Raw genomic sequence first — 22870 nt, forward strand, 5'->3', positions numbered from 1 at the left:
GGGAGACGGACTGTGCAAAATCTGCTAAACAAGCAGAAAATCTGCACAATTAATCATCTTTTCCCAAGTTAAAACTCCACAGTGATGTGAGTTTGAAAAGGAAAGAATCACAAGCATTTTGATGAGGTTGATCTGTACTCCTGATAGCTGATTACTTTGCTATTTTGAAATAATCAGCACCAGCTGATTGTTCTTCAAGGCCAGGAAGCAGAACATGAAGCCTTGACGGTTTCTTCTGGGCCTCATGCTAAGGGTTCTTTTCCTCACCGATGAAAGCATTTTGGTTCCAACATTTTCTCTTTCCAAAGAGTTAACCCACAGTAACCCGTTCCTGGTCTTTACTTCTTTACTTCTCCTCTCTGAGGATTTAGGAGGACAGAAGCCTTTTGTTCTGCATGCATCCCAGCTGAAAATGAGAAACAAATGTGGATGAAAGCAAATGCAACAGAGGCTGTGACCATGCTGTTCATTTCTCCCAGCTGTGTTTTCCCAGACTGATCCTTCAGGTCTTTGATGCATTGAACCAATCTTGTGTTTGTGGAACTTTAACAGAACTAGACCTGATCTTTGTATTCAATTCAACCCTTTATTAATGAAAATTATATCACTGCCGTATTAATTATTATTAAAGATATGCTGTTGTTATAGATGGATAACAAAGAAATACATAAAGCTGCTGGTAAACATGTAGAGAGTTTAAGCGTAGCAGGGAGGAAGGGCGCCATCAGTGTGTTTGGGTGGTGTTTTTGTAGCTTGAAAACAACTTTGCTGATGCAGCGTCAGCAGGTACAGAAACTCACGGCCAACAGTTCAACATCTGGGGTGCAGAGACGCTCTTTCTCTCTGTAATCCTCCTCCTTTACCGTCACCGCTCTGTCTGCAGTCTCTGTCTGCAGTCTCTGTCTGCCCATATCATCTTAAAGCTGAGCAGAAAGCTGTTCTAGGTCTCTTCCTGATCCTCAGGGCTCCATTTTGTTTCTGCTCCTCTTCAACTCATCTGGATTTTAAATCCTTTTCCAGGCATTTCATAGGCTTTAAAAAGCTCAGCTAGCTTCTCCAACGGGCTAACAACTGTCTTATCGCCATGGTTACGCATCATAACAGATGTAAAAAAAATTAAAATTGCACAAGTCTTTCCAAACCAGCTCAGAAAATGTTTCAGAAATCTTTCTTTTCAGGAAAAAAAAAAAAGAAGCTCGATCGAAGATCTCAAGAAGACTCACAGGAAGACGCAGTGTGTCCAGAGCTGCTGCAGCAGGCTGCTGCCTCTAGGGCGGCGCCATTCTCCAATAGAATGGAATATGATAATGCAATGCTATGATAATATGATGTAGAACAGGGTTATTCAATTACAAATTCAGTTGGGCCAGATTTTAAAACCGAGACCATAAGCTGGGCCGGACATTTTCAGCGGTCAGTAAGGAGGAGGTAATGACAAATTTATTATTAATAACACAAATATAATGAAATAACATGTGATGTTTATTCATTATTTCCCCTCTTCGTATTTTTGTAAAACGCAGCCACTTCAAAAAGTGCACAAAAACACATTTCAAAACTTTTAAATGAACCGAGGTAGTCACAATACTCTGACTCCTGAAATAACCCGGGAATTAAAACAAAAAGTGCACATCCATGGTGATGAAATAGTTTTCCCTTTTGAAATGAAATAAACATATCTGACATAAGAACAACAGAAAGTGCGTTAAAAACTTCTCTAAATAAATAGAACCTGAGGTAACAGCAACGCTATTTTTCACTTTAAAATACGAAAAAGAATATTTTGGTCACCAAATGTCGTCTCCCATTGTCGTTTTTCATGGTTTTTCTCTGCTTTTTTTGGCCGAACCACAAGTTGGGCTACTCGGGTATTGCTTCTGGGCCGCATGTGGCCCGCGGACCGCCATTTCAACAGGCCTGATGTAGAATAATGGGAAAATAAGCATATGAAAGAGCTTTAATTTACTGAACTGCCCCTTGTATTGTTGGGTCGGGTTTACTGGCTCAACAAAAGGTCCGTGCAAAAGCAAAGAACCCAATTATTTTTAAGAATTTTAACAATCAAATCAAAATTGGTCGTTACACTATACTTTGAGTCTTAGAGGAAGGACATAACAGACTTTATCGGATAAAAACGGTCCCATAAACACCTTCCCTTGTCTTGCCGACTCATGCTGGAATCAATCACCTGCTTAAATCTTCACAAAGTGTGTAATAAACTCTGTTCCCCGTCTTCCCTTTCCTTTCTCTTTCACCTCTCAAATCTGGGGCCTACAGGAATGTTTTCAGCGCCGTTGCTCCCTGGAGAGACGTTAAAGAGAGGCACGCTAAACCACAAACTGTGAAGCGCTCTGTGTGCTCGGCATGTTGAATCTCTCCGGCTCGATCCTGTGCAGGAAGGTTTAATTGATAAGTTCAATCTGGGGTGTTTATGTGTGGTTTTGAAGACTGGAAAGCACAAGAGTAATCATAGCTCATCCTGAGGGATTTAAACTCCCCTGTCGCAGTCGGTAAATTACGGCTTTGGAAGCAGAGGCGCTTCTTCCTCCTTCTCTCACGGCACAAACAAGTGTTTCATGTGTAAAAATGGCCGTTTCCTGTTTGTGCATCGTATCCTCCGCTGCACATTCATAGGCAGTAGGAAAAAAAGCCTGGGCTCAGCCCAACATCTCTGCTGCTATTTTCAACATAAAGGCCACATGGACACTGAAGGAATCCTCCGTTTCCTCAGTAAGTTTGTTCTGCTCTGCTTTGAGGAGACGGCAGCCGGTCCATTGTGTTCTTTTTATGGTCTTCTGAGTGGAAAAAGAAACATTTGCCTTTTCGTGGCTAACCAAACGCACCTCTTGTTGTGGACAAAAGAGCCATTTTCTCCTCGTCTGCCCAGATCTTGACTCTGTTGCCATGGAAACCCAGAGTCTAGTTGGCAGAGGCTTTGTGCTCCTGCGGGAGACTTGTAAATGTCCTGCTTCACAGCTGTTTTCAGAGCGTTTACGCACATCTGTGTTTGTGTGTAAAAGATTATTCTGGGTGAAAAGGTTTGTTTTAGGAATCTGTGTGCTGGAATTTCAGCTTCTAGTTGCAGGAGTAGCTGAAGGAGTAGCTGCAGGAGTAGCTGCAGGAGTAGCTGCAGGAGTAGCTGCAGGAGTAGCTGAAGGAGCAGCTGCAGGAGCAGCTGCAGGAGCAGCTGAAGGAGCAGCTGCAGGAGCAGCTGCAGGAGTAGCTGCAGGAGTAGCTGAAGGAGCAGCTAAAGGAGTAGCTGCAGGAGTAGCTGAAGGAGCAGCTGCAGGAGCAGCTGCAGGAGTAGCTGAAGGAGCAGCTGCAGGAGCAGCTGCAGGAGTAGCTGCAGGAGTAGCTGAAGGAGTAGCTGAAGGAGTAGCTGCAGGAGTAGCTGCAGGAGTAGCTGCAGGAGTAGCTGAAGGAGCAGCTAAAGGAGTAGCTGCAGGAGTAGCTGAAGGAGCAGCTGAAGGAGTAGCTGCAGGAGCAGCTGAAGGAGTAGCTGCAGGAGTAGCTGCAGGAGTAGCTGCAGGAGCAGCTGCAGGAGCAGCTGAAGGAGCAGCTGAAGGAGAAGCTGCAGGAGCAGCTGCAGGAGCAGCTGCAGGAGCAGCTGCAGGAGTAGCTGCAGGAGTAGCTGCAGGAGTAGCTGCAGGAGTAGCTGAAGGAGTAGCTGCAGGAATAGCTGCAGGAGTAGCTGAAGGAGTAGCTGAAGGAGTAGCTGCAGGAGCAGCTGCAGGAGCAGCTGCAGGAGCAGCTGCAGGAGAAGCTGCAGGAGTAGCTGAAGGAGTAGCTGCAGGAGCAGCTGCAGGAGTAGCTGCAGGAGTAGCTGCAGGAGTAGCTGAAGGAGCAGCTGAAGGAGCAGCTGCAGGAGCAGCTGCAGGAGCAGCTGCAGGAGAAGCTGCAGGAGTAGCTGAAGGAGTAGCTGCAGGAGCAGCTGCAGGAGCAGCTGCAGGAGCAGCTGCAGGAGCAGCTGCAGGAGTAGCTGCAGGAGTAGCTGAAGGAGTAGCTGAAGGAGTAGCTGAACCAGCTTGGTGTTTTCAGGACAGATGGAGTTGTTGTCAGTTTTAAGGTTGTGCCCGTATTGTTTTCATCTTGTAACAATTCAAGGACGTACCTTTTTGTTTAAGGATGTTGCTACGCCCACTCCCAGCAGCGTAATCTCTTTCACAAAGCTGTTTGTGTGTCTCTGCACTTCCTGTTGTGTATCCTCACAGAAGCCCCCCCCCCCCTACATTCATCAGTTAGACAGATAAGTGGTTGAATCCTGTCATACTCATAAGAGTAAAAAACCAAAAGCCAAGAATGTCACATGGGAATTTCATGATGGAAACTGTGTCTTCTTCCTCCTCTGCAGGTGAGTGTGTTCTTCAGAGAGCTGTTATGGTGAGGAAGAAGCTGACAGCCAGAGAAGGAAGAGGCTGGCTCTCTGGGACTCTCTTCTGTACCCACTTCAGAGTGGCCTTCGTACCTCAGGACAGTCCCAAACCCGACGTGAGTCCTTTAACTGTGCTTATCCAAATATTCATTCTATTATAGTTTTACTATGTTGTTGTGATTTTATGATTTTGAATTCCATGAAACATTATTCAGCGTTATGGTAAAACTGTGTGTTTCTTACAGGCATCGGGTATGTGTATTTATCTGTGTACTTACAGTTATTTACCGTATGACGTGTTTATGTTACAGGAAAATGCAGATCCAATGCTGCTGGGAGATCACGACGTTGCTTTGGCCTCGATAGAGAAGGTTGTTGTCGGTAAGTAAAACCTCCGCCCGTCTTTTTCCAGAAGAAAAGCAAAAGTGTTGTAGAAGCCTAAAAGTAGGTTACTGGGTCAGTGACCAGTGTTGCTGTGATGCTGTTATTTGTACAACTACAGATGACCAAAGAGGGTCAAAGAAAGGCAGAATGTTAACGTACGTAACAGCGTTGTGGGAGATCCTGATATCAGCAGATTAACTGGAGACGGGTGTCACGATTGGATGTACAATCAATACGTACCCAGAAAGTATTTCTTAAAGCAAGATTTCAAAGAACTTTGATCTTTGAACATCTGTAGAACTTAATATTCTGAAAAGATTTGGGGAGAAACCTCAGCGTGGAAAGGCCGAGGACAGAAACTTTGAGCCCTCAGGCAGCACTACAGGAGAAACCGTCATCACGCTACCATGATCCATACAGCCACATGGGCTCAGGAGGAGCTGGGGGAACCATTTCCACTCAACACATCCAGAAATGTGAGCTGAAGCTGCACCACACCAGCAGGAAGCCATATATCAGCTCTGAGCAGGAACACGGCCCAGTTCTGTGGACACCAGCTCGTCTCAGATGGACAGAAAGACAGTGGACACGTGTTCTGTGGACAGATGAGTCCACGTTTCAGCTGCTGCTGGGACAAACTGCTGAGAAAGAGCATCCAGGCTGTGATCAGAGAAAGGTTTAAAGCCAGCGTCTGTGAAGGTGTGGGGGGGCATCAGGGTGAATATATATATATATAACTTCCCCATAAATAAAAATATACCATATACTAAATAAATTACAATATAACAATTAACCTTATTCTATTCATATATTTATCCCTCATCGTCCTTCCTCTTCCATGTACTTGTTTAAAAATATTTTGTTGTACCTTTTTTTAAACAGAATTATATTTGCACTTTGTTTTATTTCCGTCTCCAGACTGTTCCACAAAGTCCCCCCACAGCTCCATACGCACATGCTTTTCATGTTTGTTCGGACCTTTGGTTTTTTTAAATTTAGGTCTCCCCTTAAATTTTATCCCTCCTCCCTATCACTAAACAAGCATCATGTAGAGCAGAACCAGAAAAACAACAACCAGGGACTGCTGAGCAGCTGAAATCTGGGATTCAGCAGGAATGGACCCAGATTCCTCTGAAAAACTGCAACAATCAGCATTATTATTATTTTTCTTTTACTTGGTTGCATTCTAGAAAACTTAATTCTGATTATAAATCCCATGTTTTATGACATGCAGGTTGTTTAAAGCCTGGATGCATTCGGTCTCTTTCCTGACCTGTTGGTTTGATATTGAAGTTGCTGCTTTTTCCTTTTTATTTTGCCGCAGTGGGCCCAAACAGAACCAAGCAGGTGACCCCCAACTCCTCTCTGAAGTTCACCCCAGAGGAGCTGGTGCTCTACTGCAGGGACATGCGAGTCGTGTGCTTCCTGTTTGACCGCCTCACTCCAGACGCACAGGTCATAGAGGTGTGTTTGGGACTTTCACCTCATTTCATGTGTCACCACAGTAAGATGCATGCTAACGCACATGTTAGGCAGATTTAAAGTAAGGAGACTCTTTAGGGTAAATTAGACCCTAAAATGTATCCTGTCTGATGCATTTTTCACATTATAACCCAATAGATTGATGTGCTGTATTTGCCCGAGTATCTTTCTGTGTGTGTGTGTGTTAGATAGAAAGAAAGATAGATACTTTATTGATCCCGAAGGAAATTCAAGCATCCAGTAGCAGACATAATAAAGCAATAAAAATGTTTATACAATAATAAACACTTTAAAAACGATCTAAGAATTAAAAAAAACTGTTTAAAAATATAAAAATATGAAGTGAACAGTGAAGTAAGATGTAATGCATCAGATTCAAATTTAAATGTAAATGTACTTTATTTCTGCAGCCCTTTACAGACAATCCTTACGGTGTACCAAAGTGCTTTACAGCAGGTAATAAATAAGAGAAGAAGAAGTAAAAACAAATAAAAACAATAAAAGAACATTGAAAGCAATAAAAAAACAACAAAATCAAATGAAGATAAAATAAGATAAAAGTGTCATCATGCTACTGGGTATTAAAGCCATCCTAAATAAGCAGGTTTTTAGCCCAGATGTGAAGAGGCCCAGGTCAGAAATAAGATGCAGCTGGACGGGGGGCTTATTCCAGAGCCTGGGGGCAGCTTTGGGAAAAGGCTCGCTCACCCCAGGGTTTGTGTTCTGACCTGGGCACTTCCAGCAGAAACTGATCTGTTGACCTCAGAGCTCTACCAGGACTGTTAAAAGCTCAGATAAATACGACGGGGCGAGGCCGTTAAGAGCTTTAAAAACCAACATTAAAAGTTTAAAATCAGTTCTGTAAAGGACAGGAAGCCAACGGAGGGAGTTAAGAACAGGAGTGATGTGCACACGTCTGTTGGTGTTGGTTAAAGACGGGCAGCAGCGTTCTGCACCAGCTGAAGGCGACTGAGAGAAGACTGGGAGACGCCCACATAAAGCGCATTGCAACAGTCTGACCTTGAACTTATTAGGGCATGGATGGCTTTCTCAAGGTCATGACCACTTAAAAACATTTTAAGTCTCTGGTGTCGGTCTTCTCAGAGCTGAAAGTCTTTAGCATAGAGAAGCTGATCTGTGACCCGACAGTTCAGGGCCTCCCTGTTGAAAGCCGATGAGCGTTGTCATGTTGACGGACTTATTGCGGTTTCCCTCCTCAGATGACATACACCATCGCCAAGACCTACCAGCCTCTCAAACCGGGCTCAGTTTCATCTTTCCAGAACGCTGCTCTGGGGAGCGTAGGTGAGTGGTTTAATGTACACAATCACTCAGTGGCTTCCCTTCCCGGCACCGATACAGGAGCTTCCCACTCGGTCCGTCATTATACATCTCTTTGGGTCCCCAGTGACACACAGAGATATGTTTTCTCCACTTTCCATATGGAACTGGCCACGCTGTAAATGAATGAACTGATAAGATAATCACTGGAAACCGAGCACTTCAGCCTTTTGTGTCTCAAGCCAAGTGACAGAATCTATAAAAACTCAAATTAATTCCACTCTGCGTCATCTCCGCTGCCTGTAATAACATCTGAATGAGATGTTTCAACCCTTAAAGTCGGGGAGAAAGTTGAACTGGAAACACGCTGCTTTTCTGTGCGAGTTGCAACAGCATAAACAGCCGAAATCCTTTCGAGTTGGCAAGATTAGAAGCATTCTTCCCTTTGACGACACGATGAAACTACTGGCTTAGAAACCACAGCCATGTGTAAGAGTCCTGCCAGAGCTCTGAAACAGAGGCCCTCTGAAGGCTCGTCATTACAGTGCCTGAGAAGTTTAAACCTCCAAACTTTAATGTATAATTAAGCCCTCAAAGGATATGAATCATTTATAGATGCATATATAAGGTCTTAAATCAGATTACAGAATTACAGTTCCAAACAAGCTGCTTCCGCCACATATGGAAACACGAGTCCTATATCAGGCTATGTTATAGCCACGCTAGGCTGGCCAGGCTGTAGATTAGTGTCAGCTCTTGGATAAATAATGCAAGCCCCCCCCAACTGAAACAAGTCGTTAGACGACCTACAGTTCAACTCTGCCCCGGGGTCAAGTGTGTTCGATCTGTGGTCAGTCGTCTGCGACGGTATCGCAGCCGCTTTGATGTTTTACGTCAGTGATACTCACTATTTTTTCACAAGAGCCACATTGGCAGAGCCAAATCAAGGGAAGAGCCACTTTTACGACAACAGCCGAGTGGAATTCATTTGAGTTTTTATACGTTCTGAGCCCTTTTGCAAATCTGCATTTCGACATATAAAACATCCCACAAAAAAAGAAACAACACAGCCAATACATTTTCATTTAAGACCACATTTACCTTAATACTGGGATGAGCTGAAGCTGGCGTGCATGTCCTTGACTTTCTTCATGTTGTATTTGTAGTTTGTTGTTGTAATCATAGTGAGACATTCAGGATGAGCATGGTTTTTGTGCTGGTTTTTGTGCTGGTTTTTGCCCTTTTTTAATTAAAAACCGATCCATTGTGCCTGCATCTCACGCTGGCTAAAGGAGCTAGCGTGCTCTGTGGTCAAGTGTGAGGTGGTTTAAGCGGGCTGCGTTGCCAGGTTTAACAAAGCCCCCTTTAGGAAACACCATTAAGCCTTAATTAATACTTAATAGAAATTCTTAATACTACAAAAACGCAAACTTAATCCAAATACTTAATACTGTGCAGTATTCGCTGTGTGTTATATGAAAACATGTATTGTTATTGTTACCACATTGTTATAAGCTACTATGCGAGCGTGAGCTTGAGGAGCCGCGCAATGAGTTTCTCTGGCTTACGTGAATGCAAACTGTACTGACCCCAGTCCCACAAGATGTTGTTGTTTTTTAAATTTTAAATGGTTTTAATGAAATCTTTTCCATCCTGCCCTAAATCATTTCAGTGGACCCACTAAAATACCATCAGTTGGTCTCTTTCCTTCTTTTTTCCAGCGACTTCAGTGCAGTGCAAAGAGAGGAGAATGCTGATTATTATCTTAAGTCTAGCATAACCTCTCTAGATTGTTTGTTTTCTGTGCAAACAACCCAAATATATTCAGAGAGGAAACGACAGCAAACCCTCACATGCACGTACATGTTACACATCACAGTATCATCACGTACTGCATCTCATCTTCAGAGGATATAAATGATGTATTTAACCGAAGCGTTTGACTCTCTTTCCTCCCCCAGAAATGAAGCAGTTTCTAAGCAACCGCCGGCGAGACGCCCACATGAACTGGTTTGAATCGGCCTCAGACTGGGAGCAGGAGCTGGAGAGGTGTGGAGCCACCAGCTGGAGAGTCAGCTCAGTCAACGACCGCTTCGAAATGTCCACCAGGTGAGACCAAAGGCTTTGCAGCAATCATGCAGCCGAACATCTCACGTTAAACCCAGCGGGTGTACGTGAGCGCGCCGGTTTGTGTTCGGCCAATAAAAGCCGGCCTTCTCTGTGACTCCTGTCAGCCTGTCCAGGTTCATTGTGGTTCCACAGAAGGTTCTGGACACGGAGCTGAAGAAAAGTTTCGCCCACTTCAATGAAGGACGCATCCCTGTGAGTTTCACAAGTACTGGGACACAATTTCATTTTCAGAGGAACACATCAGTTCATTTGTTAACGTTTAGGGAGACTCTTACAGCTTCATAAAATGATTTTGGTGCTTCTTATTCCTGCATTTTTTTACTCTAAACTAGGGCTGGGCGAGTTAACGCGTTATTAACCTGTTAACGCATTAATTATTTAACACCGACAAATATTTTATCACGCATTAGCACAGATTTTATTATTTATTTTATTATTGTAAAAGTCTGTCGCTCACAGGCTTTTATTTTGTAAAAGTCTGTTGCTCACAGGCTTTTATTTTGTAAAAGTCTGCTGCTGTCTGCTGTGGAACAGGAAAAGAAAGTAATCGGCGGATCCACCAAACATGGAGAAGGGTACGGAACTTTTACTCGGCCATTTTCATCTTAAAGTTCTTCCAGACGGCGGAGTCGACAGAACCAAAGTCATCTGTAAACTCTGCCAAGTTGAATTCTCTTCTCAGCGTAGTAGTTCCAGTCTAAAATATCACTTAAAGGCAAAACACACAACTGATAGCAGCAAGTCATTCAAGGAAACAGACAGTGGAGCGAGGCTTCTACATAAAAACTACAGAAAGATGCTGATGTTAAAAGTGTGTTTGCACAACAAATGTTATGGCACTTTCATTCATATGGCAGCACATTTAAAATAAAGCTAAATGCTAAAAGCTATACACTACTTTTGGATTCATTTTTGGGATTTTGCGTACAAATGCGATTAATCGTGATTAATCAGGGAAATCATGTGATTAATTAGATTAAACATTTTAATCGTTGCCCAGCCCTACTCTAAACCAAAGAACAAGCTTGTAATGGAATGTGTTCTTGGATCCTACTGACAGAAGAACTGATATTTGCATTTTATAGCTTCAGAAAAGACCAGATTAAGGTTCTTTCTTCAAGAAAAATGCATTAACTCTCAGTTGTTTTTATTGTTTTGACTCTGGGGGGGAAACGATAGGCGTAAAAAAGCATAAATTCAAGGACTCCAGTTTACAGTTAACTATATATTATAATGGAATGATCTTTGAGCTTCTCATTAACATTCCTGTGAGACAGACTCCAACATTAGAGAGGCTGACGCTCTGCTCTGTTGCAGCGGTGGTGCTGGCGGCATCCCAGAGGCAGCGACCTGCTGCGCATGTCCAGCTTCCAGAACAACATCTACCACGAGAAGGACGACATCAGGTTGGTCGCTGCTGCATTTGTGTTATAACAACCGACTCTTACCCCTCCGATAACCTCGAGTCGGTGCGAGCTTTAACCTTCCTGTTAAAGTTACAGCGGCAGTGTTTGGAGGTCATGTGGGATTAATCTGTCAGCACTGGTCGGGCTGATCATTTTCCAGCTTGAAGCAACTGACACCATCTGATTATTTTGCAGCTTGAGTTGCAGATGCTGTGCAAGCAGAGAGGAATGCAGCACTTTTCCTCTGAGGGCAAAAGCAACTGTGGCCAGAACAAGGCAGTACATAAAAGGGATTCTTTTTTTTATATTTCAGGGTGTTAGGTTGAACCTTTTTGTTTAATTTTGATCCAACGTTGTGCAAAGGCCCTTAATGCAGGTTTAACACAGACCACCAGTCAAACTCTGAGTCATATTTTGGTTTTATTTTAGATGCTCGGATGAGTTTGGTGGTTGTCTGTAAACAGGAAATGAAGGCGAACAGCAGCAGGCCGCAGGCTAAATATAGTACGGCCTTAAACACGCTCGAGGCTTCTGTTTTTAAAAAAAGAACAGCAGCAAATTAAATATCATTTAACCAGTTACTTTGCCCCGGGGGAAACGTTACTTTATTACTTTATTAGAGTTGTTTTTCATGTGATGTTATGTGGAGCAAATCCACACAAACACACGACGTGTAAATGTAAATGTATACAGCCCTTTACAGACAATCCTTACGGTGTACCAAAGTGCTTTACAGCAGGTAATAAATAAAGAGAAGAATAAATAAAAACAAGAAAAGTAAAGTCAGTAAAGGGAGCTTGATTATGAAGGGATTCGGGCTTGTGTGAGTCTGCTAACGGCAGGATGTGCTGCTCTGCAGGAACCTGGAGATGGTCCTGTTTGGGTGCCAGTCCTCATTGTGTGTGGTGGTGGAGCTGGGAGAGGAGCTGCCGTCGCCTGCCGACATCCAGCTGGCTCACAGCCGCCTGCGCGCCCTCTGTCTGGGAGGTGAGGTTCAGACACGAGCACGCATTTCCATTCCATAGAATGTAAATGTAAATGTACTTTATTTCTACAGCCCTTTACAGACAATCCTTACGAGGTAGCAAAGTGCTTTACAGCAGGTAATAAATAAAGAGAAGAAGAAGTAAAAACAAATAAAAACAATAAAAGAACAGTGAGAGCAATAAAATATAACAAAATCGAATAAGATGAAATAAGATAAAAGTGTAATCATGCTACTGGGTATTAAAGCCATCCTAAATAAGTAGGTTTTTAGCCCAGATCTGAAGAGGCCCAGGTCAGAAATAAGACTCAGCTGGACGGGGGGCTTATTCCAGAGCCTGGGGGCAGCTTTGGGAAAAGGCTCGCTCACCCCAGGGTTTGTATTCTGACCTGGGCACTTCCAGCAGAAACTGATCTGCTGACCTCAGAGCTCTACCAGGACTGTTAAAAGCTCAGATAAATACGACGGGGCGAGGCCGCTAAGAGCTTTAAAAACACACATTAAAAGGTTAAAATCAGTTCTGTAAAGGACAGGAAGCCGATGGAGGGAGTTAAGAACAGGAGTGATGCGCACACGTCTGTTGGTGTTGGTTAAAGACGGGCAGCAGCGTTCTGCACCAGCTGAAGGCGGCTGAGAGAAGACTGGGAGACGCCCACATAAAGGGCATTGCAACAGTCCGACCTTCAACTTATTAGGGCATGGATGGCTTTCTCAAGGTCATGACCACTTAAAAACATTTTAACTTTGGCCAGGAGACGCAACTTGGAAAAAACTAGTCCTGACCACATTGTTAATTTGTTTTATCCGACCTCAGGTCAAAGGTCAAAGGTCACTCCCAGATTTCTGACGGTGGAACTAAGCTTTGAAGACGAGGTGCCAAAGCCAGCCGTCACAGTGTCCCCAAACACAATGCTTTCAGTTCTGTCATCATTTAAATGAAGACAAATTTCAGCCAACCACTGAAGAAAGGAAATAAAACACGCAGGCGACCGACCAAAGCATCAAACATCTACATCTACTAACTGTACGGCTTTATTAGACTATCTACTTTAGCCTAATAACTCCCACCGTAAAGGGAGTTCTGAACTGATGAAACAGTGTCACACCTCCGATCACTGTATTTTCCGTGGTTTATTTTGTATAAGCATTTATGCTTTACATGCTAAACTGACTAGCACATACAGTAACCGTGCCGTTCGCCAGGTAACTGAAAATGACACAAATATGAAACAAAACCACCACATCAATTACACGGACATATTATTCACTGTATAATCCACATACATTAACACATTTATGGTATTTAACGGTATATTTTAAAGTTTCAATCACTTTTTATACATATCTCTTAACTCACCAGCTCAGCTTCACCGGTCAAAACAACGACATCCATTAAAAAAGAAGATCCGGCAAGTTACTACATCCGCCCCAAATAAAAACGGGAGTAAATTCTAACACATGAAACACCATGAAATCACCACAAATGTAACAAATGGTAGAAAATAAACCAACATGTTTGAAAAACGGGAGAACTTCACACATCTACCGTTATCAGAAACTTCTGCCATGACGGAGGTTTTAAAAGCTTTTTGAATTCTTCCCCAAAACACAAATAAAAAGGTCTCATTTCTTTAAAAGGACATGCATTCATTCGAGTCTGTAAATGCGTCTGTGCTGCGATGCTCAGCTCATACATGACCGCTTTGAACATTTGGGAAGCCCACAGGCTTCCTGAGACTGTTTGGATTGTTGCTTTTGTCATGTAAGCACAGGCAGCACATTCCTCAGCCGAACAAGAAAAGAGACGACAAACCCACAGTGTTCTACAGCTGCGGGTCCGGGAACTGAAGCGCTGACCTGTCTCTCACTCTTTCTCACACACAAACATGGTGCAAAGGTCACAGATTGTCACGGTTCACACGTTTGTCAGCTCTGCCTTTTGTCCTCTGTGGATAAGAGTTCCACACAGCATTGTCCTGTAAAAACAGCCACAAAACAGCGTTTGGTCGGCTCTCTGGAAGCAGGATTTGTATCTTTCAGAGAATCCCTCTGAGAACGTGTGGATTTCACGCTTAAGATCACCATCAGGATGTATTTTAGCGAGGGCCGGGCGAGTTAACTCGTTATCATCGCGTTAACTCATCAATTATTTAACGCCGACAAATATTCTTTTATTCTGTAAAAGTCTGTTGCTCACAGGCTTTTATTCTGTAAAAGTCTGTTGCTCACAGGCTTTTATTCTGTAAAAGTCTGTTGCTCACAGGCTTTTATTTTGTAAAAGTCTGTTGCTCACAGGCTTTTATTTTGTAAAAGTCTGTTGCTCACAGGCTTTTATTTTGTAAAAGTCTGCTGCTGTCTGCTGTGGAACAGGAAAAGAAAGTAATCGGCAGATCCACCAAACATGGAGAAGGGTACGGAACTTTTACTCGGCCATTTTCATTTTAAAGTTCTTCCAGACGGCGGAGTGGACAGAACCAAAGTCATCTGTAAACACTGCCAAGTTGAATTGTCTTCTCAGCGTAGTAGTTCCAGTCTAAAATATCACTTAAAGGCAAAACACACAACTGATAGCAGCAAGTCATTCAAGGAAACAGACAGTGGAGCGAGGCTTCTACATAAAAACTACAGAAAGATGCTGATGTTAAAAGTGTGTTTGCACAACAAATGTTATGGCACTTTCATTCATATGGCAGCACATTTAAAATAAAGCTAAATGCTAAAAGCTATACACTACTTTTGAATTCATTTTTGGATTTTAAGTACAAATGCGATTAATCGAGATTAATCAGGGAAATCATGTGATTAATTAGATTAAACATTTTAATCGTTGCCCAGCCCTAGTTTAGCACATGTTTGTAACTTGTTGGACGGGATCTGATGCCTTTCTCCTGCTTTTGCTGTTAGATATCTCCACATCTGTGTCAGTGCCTGATGACAAATGGTTATCGACTCTGGAAAGCACCCACTGGCTGGACTACATCAGGTGAAGGCTCCAGCTGTGTCCTCAGGCTTTGTGCTGTTATATTTGTGTTGTCTAACATAACAGCAGATCATAAAACTGTAATCAAGCTTTTTTTCCCTGTGATTCATGCTGTTTTATGAACCTGTGTGTGTCTGCAGGTCCTCTCTGAGGAAAGCTTCGGAGGTGGCCTGTTTGCTTCGGAGCGGTCACCTAACTGTGGCGCTGCAAGGTGAGTCACATGACCCCAGACCCTGGCTCATATTGTTCAATCCATTCATTATTCACGTCACCTCGCTCTCATGAATGCCACATTAGGGCGAGCTCTGAAGTAGTATACACCAGGAACAACCACACTCCAAATAAAAGGTGATTACAACAGCTGTTTCTCATAAAAAAATTAAAGAAAATCTACTTTATATGATAGATTCAGTACTATAACGTGCTGTAAACAGAAAAAAAGACCAAGATTCTTGCCTTAAAATCACTTCTCTAAGGCTACACTCACACTGTGGGTCTTAAAGCTCAGTTCCTGTGACCCTGAAGTGACGCCACTCGCTGCACGCCACGTTTAAGGAAGTAAATATCGATGTTGCAGACGTCAGCGTGTGTGTGTGTATCAGTTCTGAAGTTGTTGTGCAATCAGAGCCGACACAACTATGAGGGTTTTAGTCCAAAACATGACTTTATTTCCACTGATGGGCTCCATCGAGGCCGTCTGCCATGCTAATTGTTTACATTTGATCCGGCAGCGTCCCGCCTCCTCCGGTGCAGAATGGTTCAGGCTGAGGCTGCTTTGAAAAACATCAGATATGAATCTGATTTGTCCCGTTCAGACTGTTATAAATAAATCGTTTATGGATCACAAATGGGCAAAACAAAAAGTTTGATTTTCCCACGTTTGTGGCCTACGGTACGCTTGTTCTCAGCTTCTAAAGACACCTGGTAGGTTGATTGTCCCAAACATTTTGGAGGACTTCTTACTGATTTTCCTGTAGTTTTTTTATGCTAACTGAATATCTATTAGCATAGATAACAGATATTCATCCTGCAGATGGATTGAATTGACTCCTGTGTGCTGGTGTTGCATTTTAGTCTGGTTTGTTACTGTTGTCACGGTGCACTGTTTGAGGATCAGGTGCAAGCAGGAGCCTCGACTCTGCCGGGGAAGGAACTGATCTTGAGCCAAACATCTGGATGGAAGCTCGGTTCCTCTTATGGTGACGATGCGTCACTGTGTGGGAGCTTCCCCGTTATAATTAGCCGGTCCTGCTGACAGTAGAGGTGGCAGCTGACCTCGTGGGGTTGAGTTGGATTAGCTGACTGGAACCTCCAGCTGGACAGAGCAGGTACATGCTGAGGGTGTGATGGCTGGCAGAGTCATTCACTTCACCTCCAGAGGTGTTTGACATTAGACTAGCCTTATTATTTAAGTTTATGCTAACTTATTTAGCTTATTTATTTAGCTTATTTCAGCCTGCTTCATTTCTAATTGTGCAGGTTGTGGCTCGTTTTACCGACTTAAAGAGACAGCTGTCGCTGACTTCTGATCATCTGGTCTGGCCTCCTCTTTTTCATTCAGAAACACCCGTCAGACATTGAATGAAGAGCTGAACTAAAGATTTATCCATCTTTTCATACGATCTTGATTTAGTATACACATTTAGACCTTTACATATGCATTTATTTACTCACTTTTATTATTTATTTATTATTTTCTCTTTACCTCCATGATTCTTACACAAGCAATGATATTTTGTTTTGTGGTTAAAATTTTTTTTTTTAATTGTTATTATATATAAATTTTTTCTTCTTCCAGTTATTTATTTATCAATTTTATTTTAATAATTATTATTGCTATTATTATCGTTGCTTTTTTTTCTTGAATGTACCTTCTTGTTCTATGTTGTTCACCGTTTGTAAATTAACAAAATGTGCAAAAAATATATGTTTAAAAAAGAAAACACACAAAAAAAAACACCTTGAGCGCGCTCAGTGGACATGTTGTCTGCAGCGAGCTCTTCTTATTGCTAATCCTTTCTTCTTTCAGTCTCCCTCTCACGCCCGTCTCTATTAAGTCTTCAGAAAAACCACAGCAGAATTTAATGGTGGTTGTAAATAAGGATTTGTGTGCACTTTAAGTGCTGTAAAATTGATTTTGTGTGCCATTATAAACGCTGAGAAATGAATGTGAAATCAGTGAAATATGTCAGAAGATGGCACTGAAAGTAGCGGCTTTTTCAGCCTGTGCTCTCCCTGTTTTTCGCAGAAACGGACGACCGGGACACGAGCTGCTTGGTGTCCAGCCTGGTGCAGGTGATGTGCGACCCGCACTGTCGGACCCAGCGTGGCTTCCAGAGTCTGGTGCAGAAAGAGTGGGTGATGGCCGGGCACCGCTTCTCCAGCCGCGTCAACTACCACCGCGACAACGACAAGGAGGAGGTGAGAGAAATGCCGCCGGGTCCCGGACCGCCGGGTCCTGGCCTGCCCGCCGGGTCCGGGCCCGCCGGGTCCTGGGCCCGCTGGCCCGCCGGGTCCTGGCCCGCCGGGTCCTGGGCCCGCCGGGTCCTGGCTCGCCGGGTCCCGGACCGCCGGGCCGGCACAAAGCTGCAGCAGCATGCAAATGATCGGCTAATGTACGCCCACAGTCCTCAGACAGATGAGTTCATGACACTTTGACTTTCTCTTCCTCTTCCCTCCGCTCTCACCTTCCTGGTTAATTATCTGCCCTCTGTTCCTCCACCCTTCTTGCCTCTGCTGGCTCCATCTCTCCACCTATCTCTCTACCCATCTCTCTACCCTTCTCCCCACCCATCTCTCTACCCATCTCTCCACCCTTATCCCCACCCTTCTCTCCACCCTTCTCTCCACCCTTCTCTCTACCCATCTCTCCACCCTTCTCCCCACCTATCTCTCCACCCTTCTCCCCACCCTTCTCTCCACCCTTCTCTCCACCCTTCTCTCTACCCATCTCTCCACTCTTCTCTCTACCCTTCTCTCTACCCATCTCTCTACCCATCTCTCCACTCTTCTCTCCACCCTTCTCTCCACCCTTCTCTCTACCCATCTCTCTACCCATCTCTCTACCCATCTCTCTACCCTTCTCTCCACCCTTCTCTCCACCCTTCTCTCCACCCATCTCTCTACCCATCTCTCTACCCATCTCTCTACCCATCTCTCTACCCTTCTCTCCACCCTTCTCTCCACCCTTCTCTCCACCCATCTCTCTACCCTTCTCTCCACCCTTCTCTCCACCCATCTCTCCACCCATCTCTCCACCCTTCTCTCTACCCATCTCTCTACCCATCTCTCCACCCATCTCTCTACCCATCTCTCCACCCTTCTCTCCACCCATCTCTCCACCCTTCTCTCCACCCTTCTCTCTACCCTTCTCTCCACCCTTTTCTCCACCCTTCTCTCCACCCTTCTCTCCACCCATCTCTCCACCCTTCTCTCCACCCATCTCTCCACCCATCTCTCTACCCTTCTCTCCACCCTTTTCTCCACCCTTCTCTCCACCCTTCTCTCCACCCTTCTCTCTACCCATCTCTCCACCCATCTCTCCACCCATCTCTCTACCCTTCTCTCCACCCTTCTCCCCACCCATCTCTCCACCCTTCTCCCCACCCTTCTCTCCACCCTTCTCCCCACCTTCTCCCCACCCTTCTCTCCACCCATCTCTCCACCCTTCTCTCTACCCTTCTCTCCACCCTTTTCTCCACCCTTCTCTCCACCCTTCTCTCCACCCATCTCTCCACCCTTCTCTCCACCCATCTCTCCACCCATCTCTCCACCCATCTCTCTACCCTTCTCTCCACCCTTTTCTCCACCCTTCTCTCCACCCTTCTCTCTACCCATCTCTCCACCCATCTCTCCACCCATCTCTCTACCCTTCTCTCCACCCTTCTCCCCACCCATCTCTCCACCCTTCTCCCCACCCTTCTCTCCACCCTTCTCCCCACCTTCTCCCCACCCTTCTCTCCACCCTTCTCTCCACTCTTCTCCCCACCCTTCTCTCCACCCTTCTCCCCACCCTTCTCTCCACCCTTCTCCCCACCCTTTTCTCCACCCTTCTCTCCACCCTTCTCTCTACCCATCTCTCCACCCATCTCTCCACCCTTCTCTCCACCCATCTCTCTACCCATCTCTCCACCCATCTCTCTACCCTTCTCTCCACCCTTTTCTCCACCCTTCTCTCCACCCTTCTCTCTACCCATCTCTCCACCCTTCACTCCACCCTTCTCTCCACCCTTCTCTCTACCCATCTCTCCACCCATCTCTCTACCCTTCTCTCCACTCTTCTCCCCACCCTTCTCTCCACCCTTCTCCCCACCCTTCTCTCCACTCTTCTCTCCACTCTTCTCTCCACCCTTCTCTCCACTCTTCTCTCCACTCTTCTCTCTACCCTTCTCTCCACCCTTCTCCCCACCCTTCTCTCCACTCTTCTCTCCACTCTTCTCTCCACTCTTCTCCCCACCCTTCTCTCCACTCTTCTCTCCACTCTTCTCTCCACCCTTCTCCCCACCCTTCTCTCCACCCTTCTCTCCACCCTTCTCTCCACTCTTCTCTCTACCCTTCTCTCCACCCTTCTCCCCACCCTTCTCTCCACCCTTCTCCCCACCCTTCTCTCCACTCTTCTCTCCACTCTTCTCTCCACCCTTCTCTCTACCCTTCTCTCCACTCTTCTCTCCACTCTTCTCTCCACCCTTCTCTCCACCCTTCTCTCCACCCTTCTCTCCACTCTTCTCTCCACCCTTCTCCCCACCCTTCTCTCTACCCTTCTCTCCACTCTTCTCCCCACCCTTCTCTCCACCCTTCTCTCCACCCTTCTCCCCACCCTTCTCTCCACCCTTCTCCCCACCCTTCTCCCCACCCTTCTCTCCACCCTTCTCCCCACCCTTCTCTCCACCCTTCTCTCCACTCTTCTCTCCACTCTTCTCTCCACCCTTCTCTCCACTCTTCTCTCCACCCTTCTCCCCACCCTTCTCTCTACCCTTCTCTCCACTCTTCTCTCCACCCTTCTCTCCACCCTTCTCTCCACCCTTCTCTCTACCCTTCTCTCCACTCTTCTCTCCACTCTTCTCTCCACCCTTCTCTCCACCCTTCTCTCCACTCTTCTCCCCACCCTTCTCTCCACCCTTCTCCCCACCCTTCTCTCCACCCTTCTCTCCACTCTTCTCTCCACCCTTCTCTCCACCCTTCTCCCCACCCTTCTCTCCACCCATCTCCCCACCCTTCTCTCCACCCTTCTCTCCACCCTTCTCCCCACCAGGCTCCGGTCTTCCTGCTCTTCCTGGACTGCGTTTGGCAGCTGTGGTTCCAGTTTCCGTCTCGCTTCCAGCTGACGGATGACTTCCTGTTGGCTTTGCACGACAGCATCCACCTGCCGCTCTTCTCCACCTTCCTGGCGAACTGCCAGAGAGAGAGATGCAAACGCTCCCAGGTACACACCGATCCTCAGGCTCTTTCCGACTACCAAACGATCAACGAAAGCATCTAATGTGGCAGTTTTTTTCCAAACTGTACCCAGAACCTCGGCCAGTCCTACACCCCCGTGAACGGCTGGAGGGATGCGCTGCATTCGGACTCTTCCTCGGACCCCTCGGACCCTCCCCTCCCTCCCGTGTGGGACTGGGACCTGCAGTACAGCAGGGAGAGGCAGGATCGCTTCACCCAACCTGTCCCTCCAACTCCTCCACTGCAGCCGCTGCTGAACGGGAACCTCAACACCAACCCAGACATGCACAGGGTACAGCAGCAGCTTCGGTCCTCTGGTTGTTTGCTACGGGCTCCTGCGCCCCCTTGTGGTCGTCATAAATCAAAATCAAATCAAATCAAATTTATTTGTAGCACATTTCATGTACAAAACAGTTCAAAGTGCTTCACATAAAATAAAAGCATTGCAGCAGGGAGTGGAAGAAGCATTAAAAATACATAAAAGAATATAAAGAGAAACAAATAAAATAATTTAAATGATTAAAAACAAGCAACAGTCCAGATAAATTCAAAGATATCGTGCAGATTTCATGCATAGACACATGAGAACAGAAATGTTTTTAACCTGGATTTAAAAATGTCTCCATTTGGTGAAAGTTTAATCTCCACTGGCAGTTTGTTCCACTTGTTTGCAGCATAACAGCTAAATGCTGCTTCTCCATGTTTAGTCTGGACTCTGGACTGGACCAGCTGACCTGAGTCCTTGGATCTAAGAGCTCTGCTGGCTTTATATTCTCTGAACACATCACAGATGTATAAAACACCCATGTTCCTTAGCTTTTCTTTGAAAACTTGCCCATCGGGCCTCTTAAGCTGATCAGTAGCTGATCTCTGATGTTTTTTTACTGTTTTACGTGGAGACGAGTGAAATAAGCGAGCACAATCCTTATGATGTACCAAAGTGCTTTACAGCAGGTAATAAATAAACAGAAGAATAAGTAAAAAAACAAATAAAAACAATAAAAGAACAGTGAAAGCAATAAAATACAACAAAATCAAATAAGATAAAATAAGATAAAAGTGTCATCAAGTGTCAAAATGAATGAAAACACAGCGTGCAACACAATCAGCTGCTGTTAAAGTGTGTTTGAGTTGAAAGTTTGACTCTTTTCCTGCCTGCCTCCCACTTCAGCTGACTGACACCATCCCTGGCTCGGTGTTCCTGCTCTCTCGGGGTACCTTCACCTGCCCTGCCAACCTGCCTCCGTGGCGCAGCGGCAGTTCAGGCGTCTACAAGAAGAGCCACCGGAGGGCGCTGTCCTCCGACAACGTTCCCGGCCTGGAGAGGCTGCTGAAAGCCTGGGCCCTGACCGAGTTTCCCCAGAGCCTCACCTCCACCTTTGGACCGCAGGGACCTCGTGACCCCTACGAGCCCTTACTGCCCCTCCTCATGGGGCCGTGCATGGGACTGTGGAGGGAGTGCTACCTCCGGGGGGCGCTCCATGCTCAGGTATGAGAAAAGACTCGGTTTGGGGAGTTAATCCTTAAGGTTCATATTGAGGCAGACGTACATTTAATGCATCTTTCTAAAAAAATAGATCACGTTGTATGAAATGTCAAACGAGTCTCATCATGTGTCTGGTGTCACATGGTGACCGCGTGGCAGAGGTGGGTAGAGTAGCCAAAAATTGTATTTCGTATTCAAGTAAAATTACTGTTACTTCAGAATAATATGACCCAAGTAAGAGTAAAAAAGTGCTCGGTGAAAAAACTACTCAAGTACTGAGTAACTGTTGAGTAACGTCTGATTTATTTGTTAACACAAGCATTCAATCAGACAGACAAAAACACTAAATAATCATCTTTAGGCCAATTAGAGTTCATCCAATTGATAAAATAAATTAAAATGAATGAATTAATTACAAAATAGCTTAAATTAAAATAATCCAAGTAAATTCAAGAACTTCAATAAAAAATAAGATAGATTGAGGAAATGTTTAAAACATATGTAACCCATATGTAAGCTAAAAAACAAACATTCACCTATCCATGGGGGAAAAAACGAGTTTAGGAAACTTAGCGCTACATGTTTCCTCAAGTTAGATGTTGAGTTTCTGCTGAAATGTGCGTTTGTTTTGGTTGACACAGAAGACACATAATGTAGCTGCTGTTTCTCACTCTTTGTAAGGTAAACATGCTTTCAGTATGAGGCCTCGTCTGCGTCTTCATTTCCCACCGTTGGTTCTGACATTTTTCATCTGTTTCTTTGTTTGTTTGCTACGACTGCTAATGCTAAAGCTAACCCGTCCCGCCGCTGAGATTGAGTATGGTCACGTGACCAGACTGCACGGCTGCGTCTGATTGGTGGAACACAGTCAGGTGGTAGAGCCTTTGGCGGAAGTCTCTCTCTCTGTCAGAATAAAACATTAAAATGA

At 45.0% G+C, this 22870-nt stretch overlaps 1 protein-coding gene across 1 annotated transcript in view; it reads left to right on the plus strand.

Moving 5' to 3' along the window:
- Positions 1–22870, plus strand: part of mtmr11 (myotubularin related protein 11) — a 42859-nt gene that overhangs the window by 16242 nt on the left and 3747 nt on the right. Inside the window, exons 3-16 of the mRNA XM_075466281.1 lie at positions 4352–4488; positions 4684–4753; positions 6081–6220; positions 7459–7543; positions 9481–9628; positions 9754–9841; positions 10967–11055; positions 11915–12042; positions 14945–15023; positions 15161–15231; positions 17269–17441; positions 20272–20442; positions 20530–20748; positions 21628–21945. Coding sequence (XP_075322396.1) covers positions 4352–4488; positions 4684–4753; positions 6081–6220; positions 7459–7543; positions 9481–9628; positions 9754–9841; positions 10967–11055; positions 11915–12042; positions 14945–15023; positions 15161–15231; positions 17269–17441; positions 20272–20442; positions 20530–20748; positions 21628–21945 — 1916 coding nt within the window. The remainder of the gene's footprint in view (positions 1–4351; positions 4489–4683; positions 4754–6080; positions 6221–7458; positions 7544–9480; positions 9629–9753; positions 9842–10966; positions 11056–11914; positions 12043–14944; positions 15024–15160; positions 15232–17268; positions 17442–20271; positions 20443–20529; positions 20749–21627; positions 21946–22870) is intronic.

The sequence above is a fragment of the Odontesthes bonariensis genome, chromosome 5 (genome assembly GCF_027942865.1).
Source record: "Odontesthes bonariensis isolate fOdoBon6 chromosome 5, fOdoBon6.hap1, whole genome shotgun sequence".
Taxonomy (NCBI): domain Eukaryota; kingdom Metazoa; phylum Chordata; class Actinopteri; order Atheriniformes; family Atherinopsidae; genus Odontesthes; species Odontesthes bonariensis.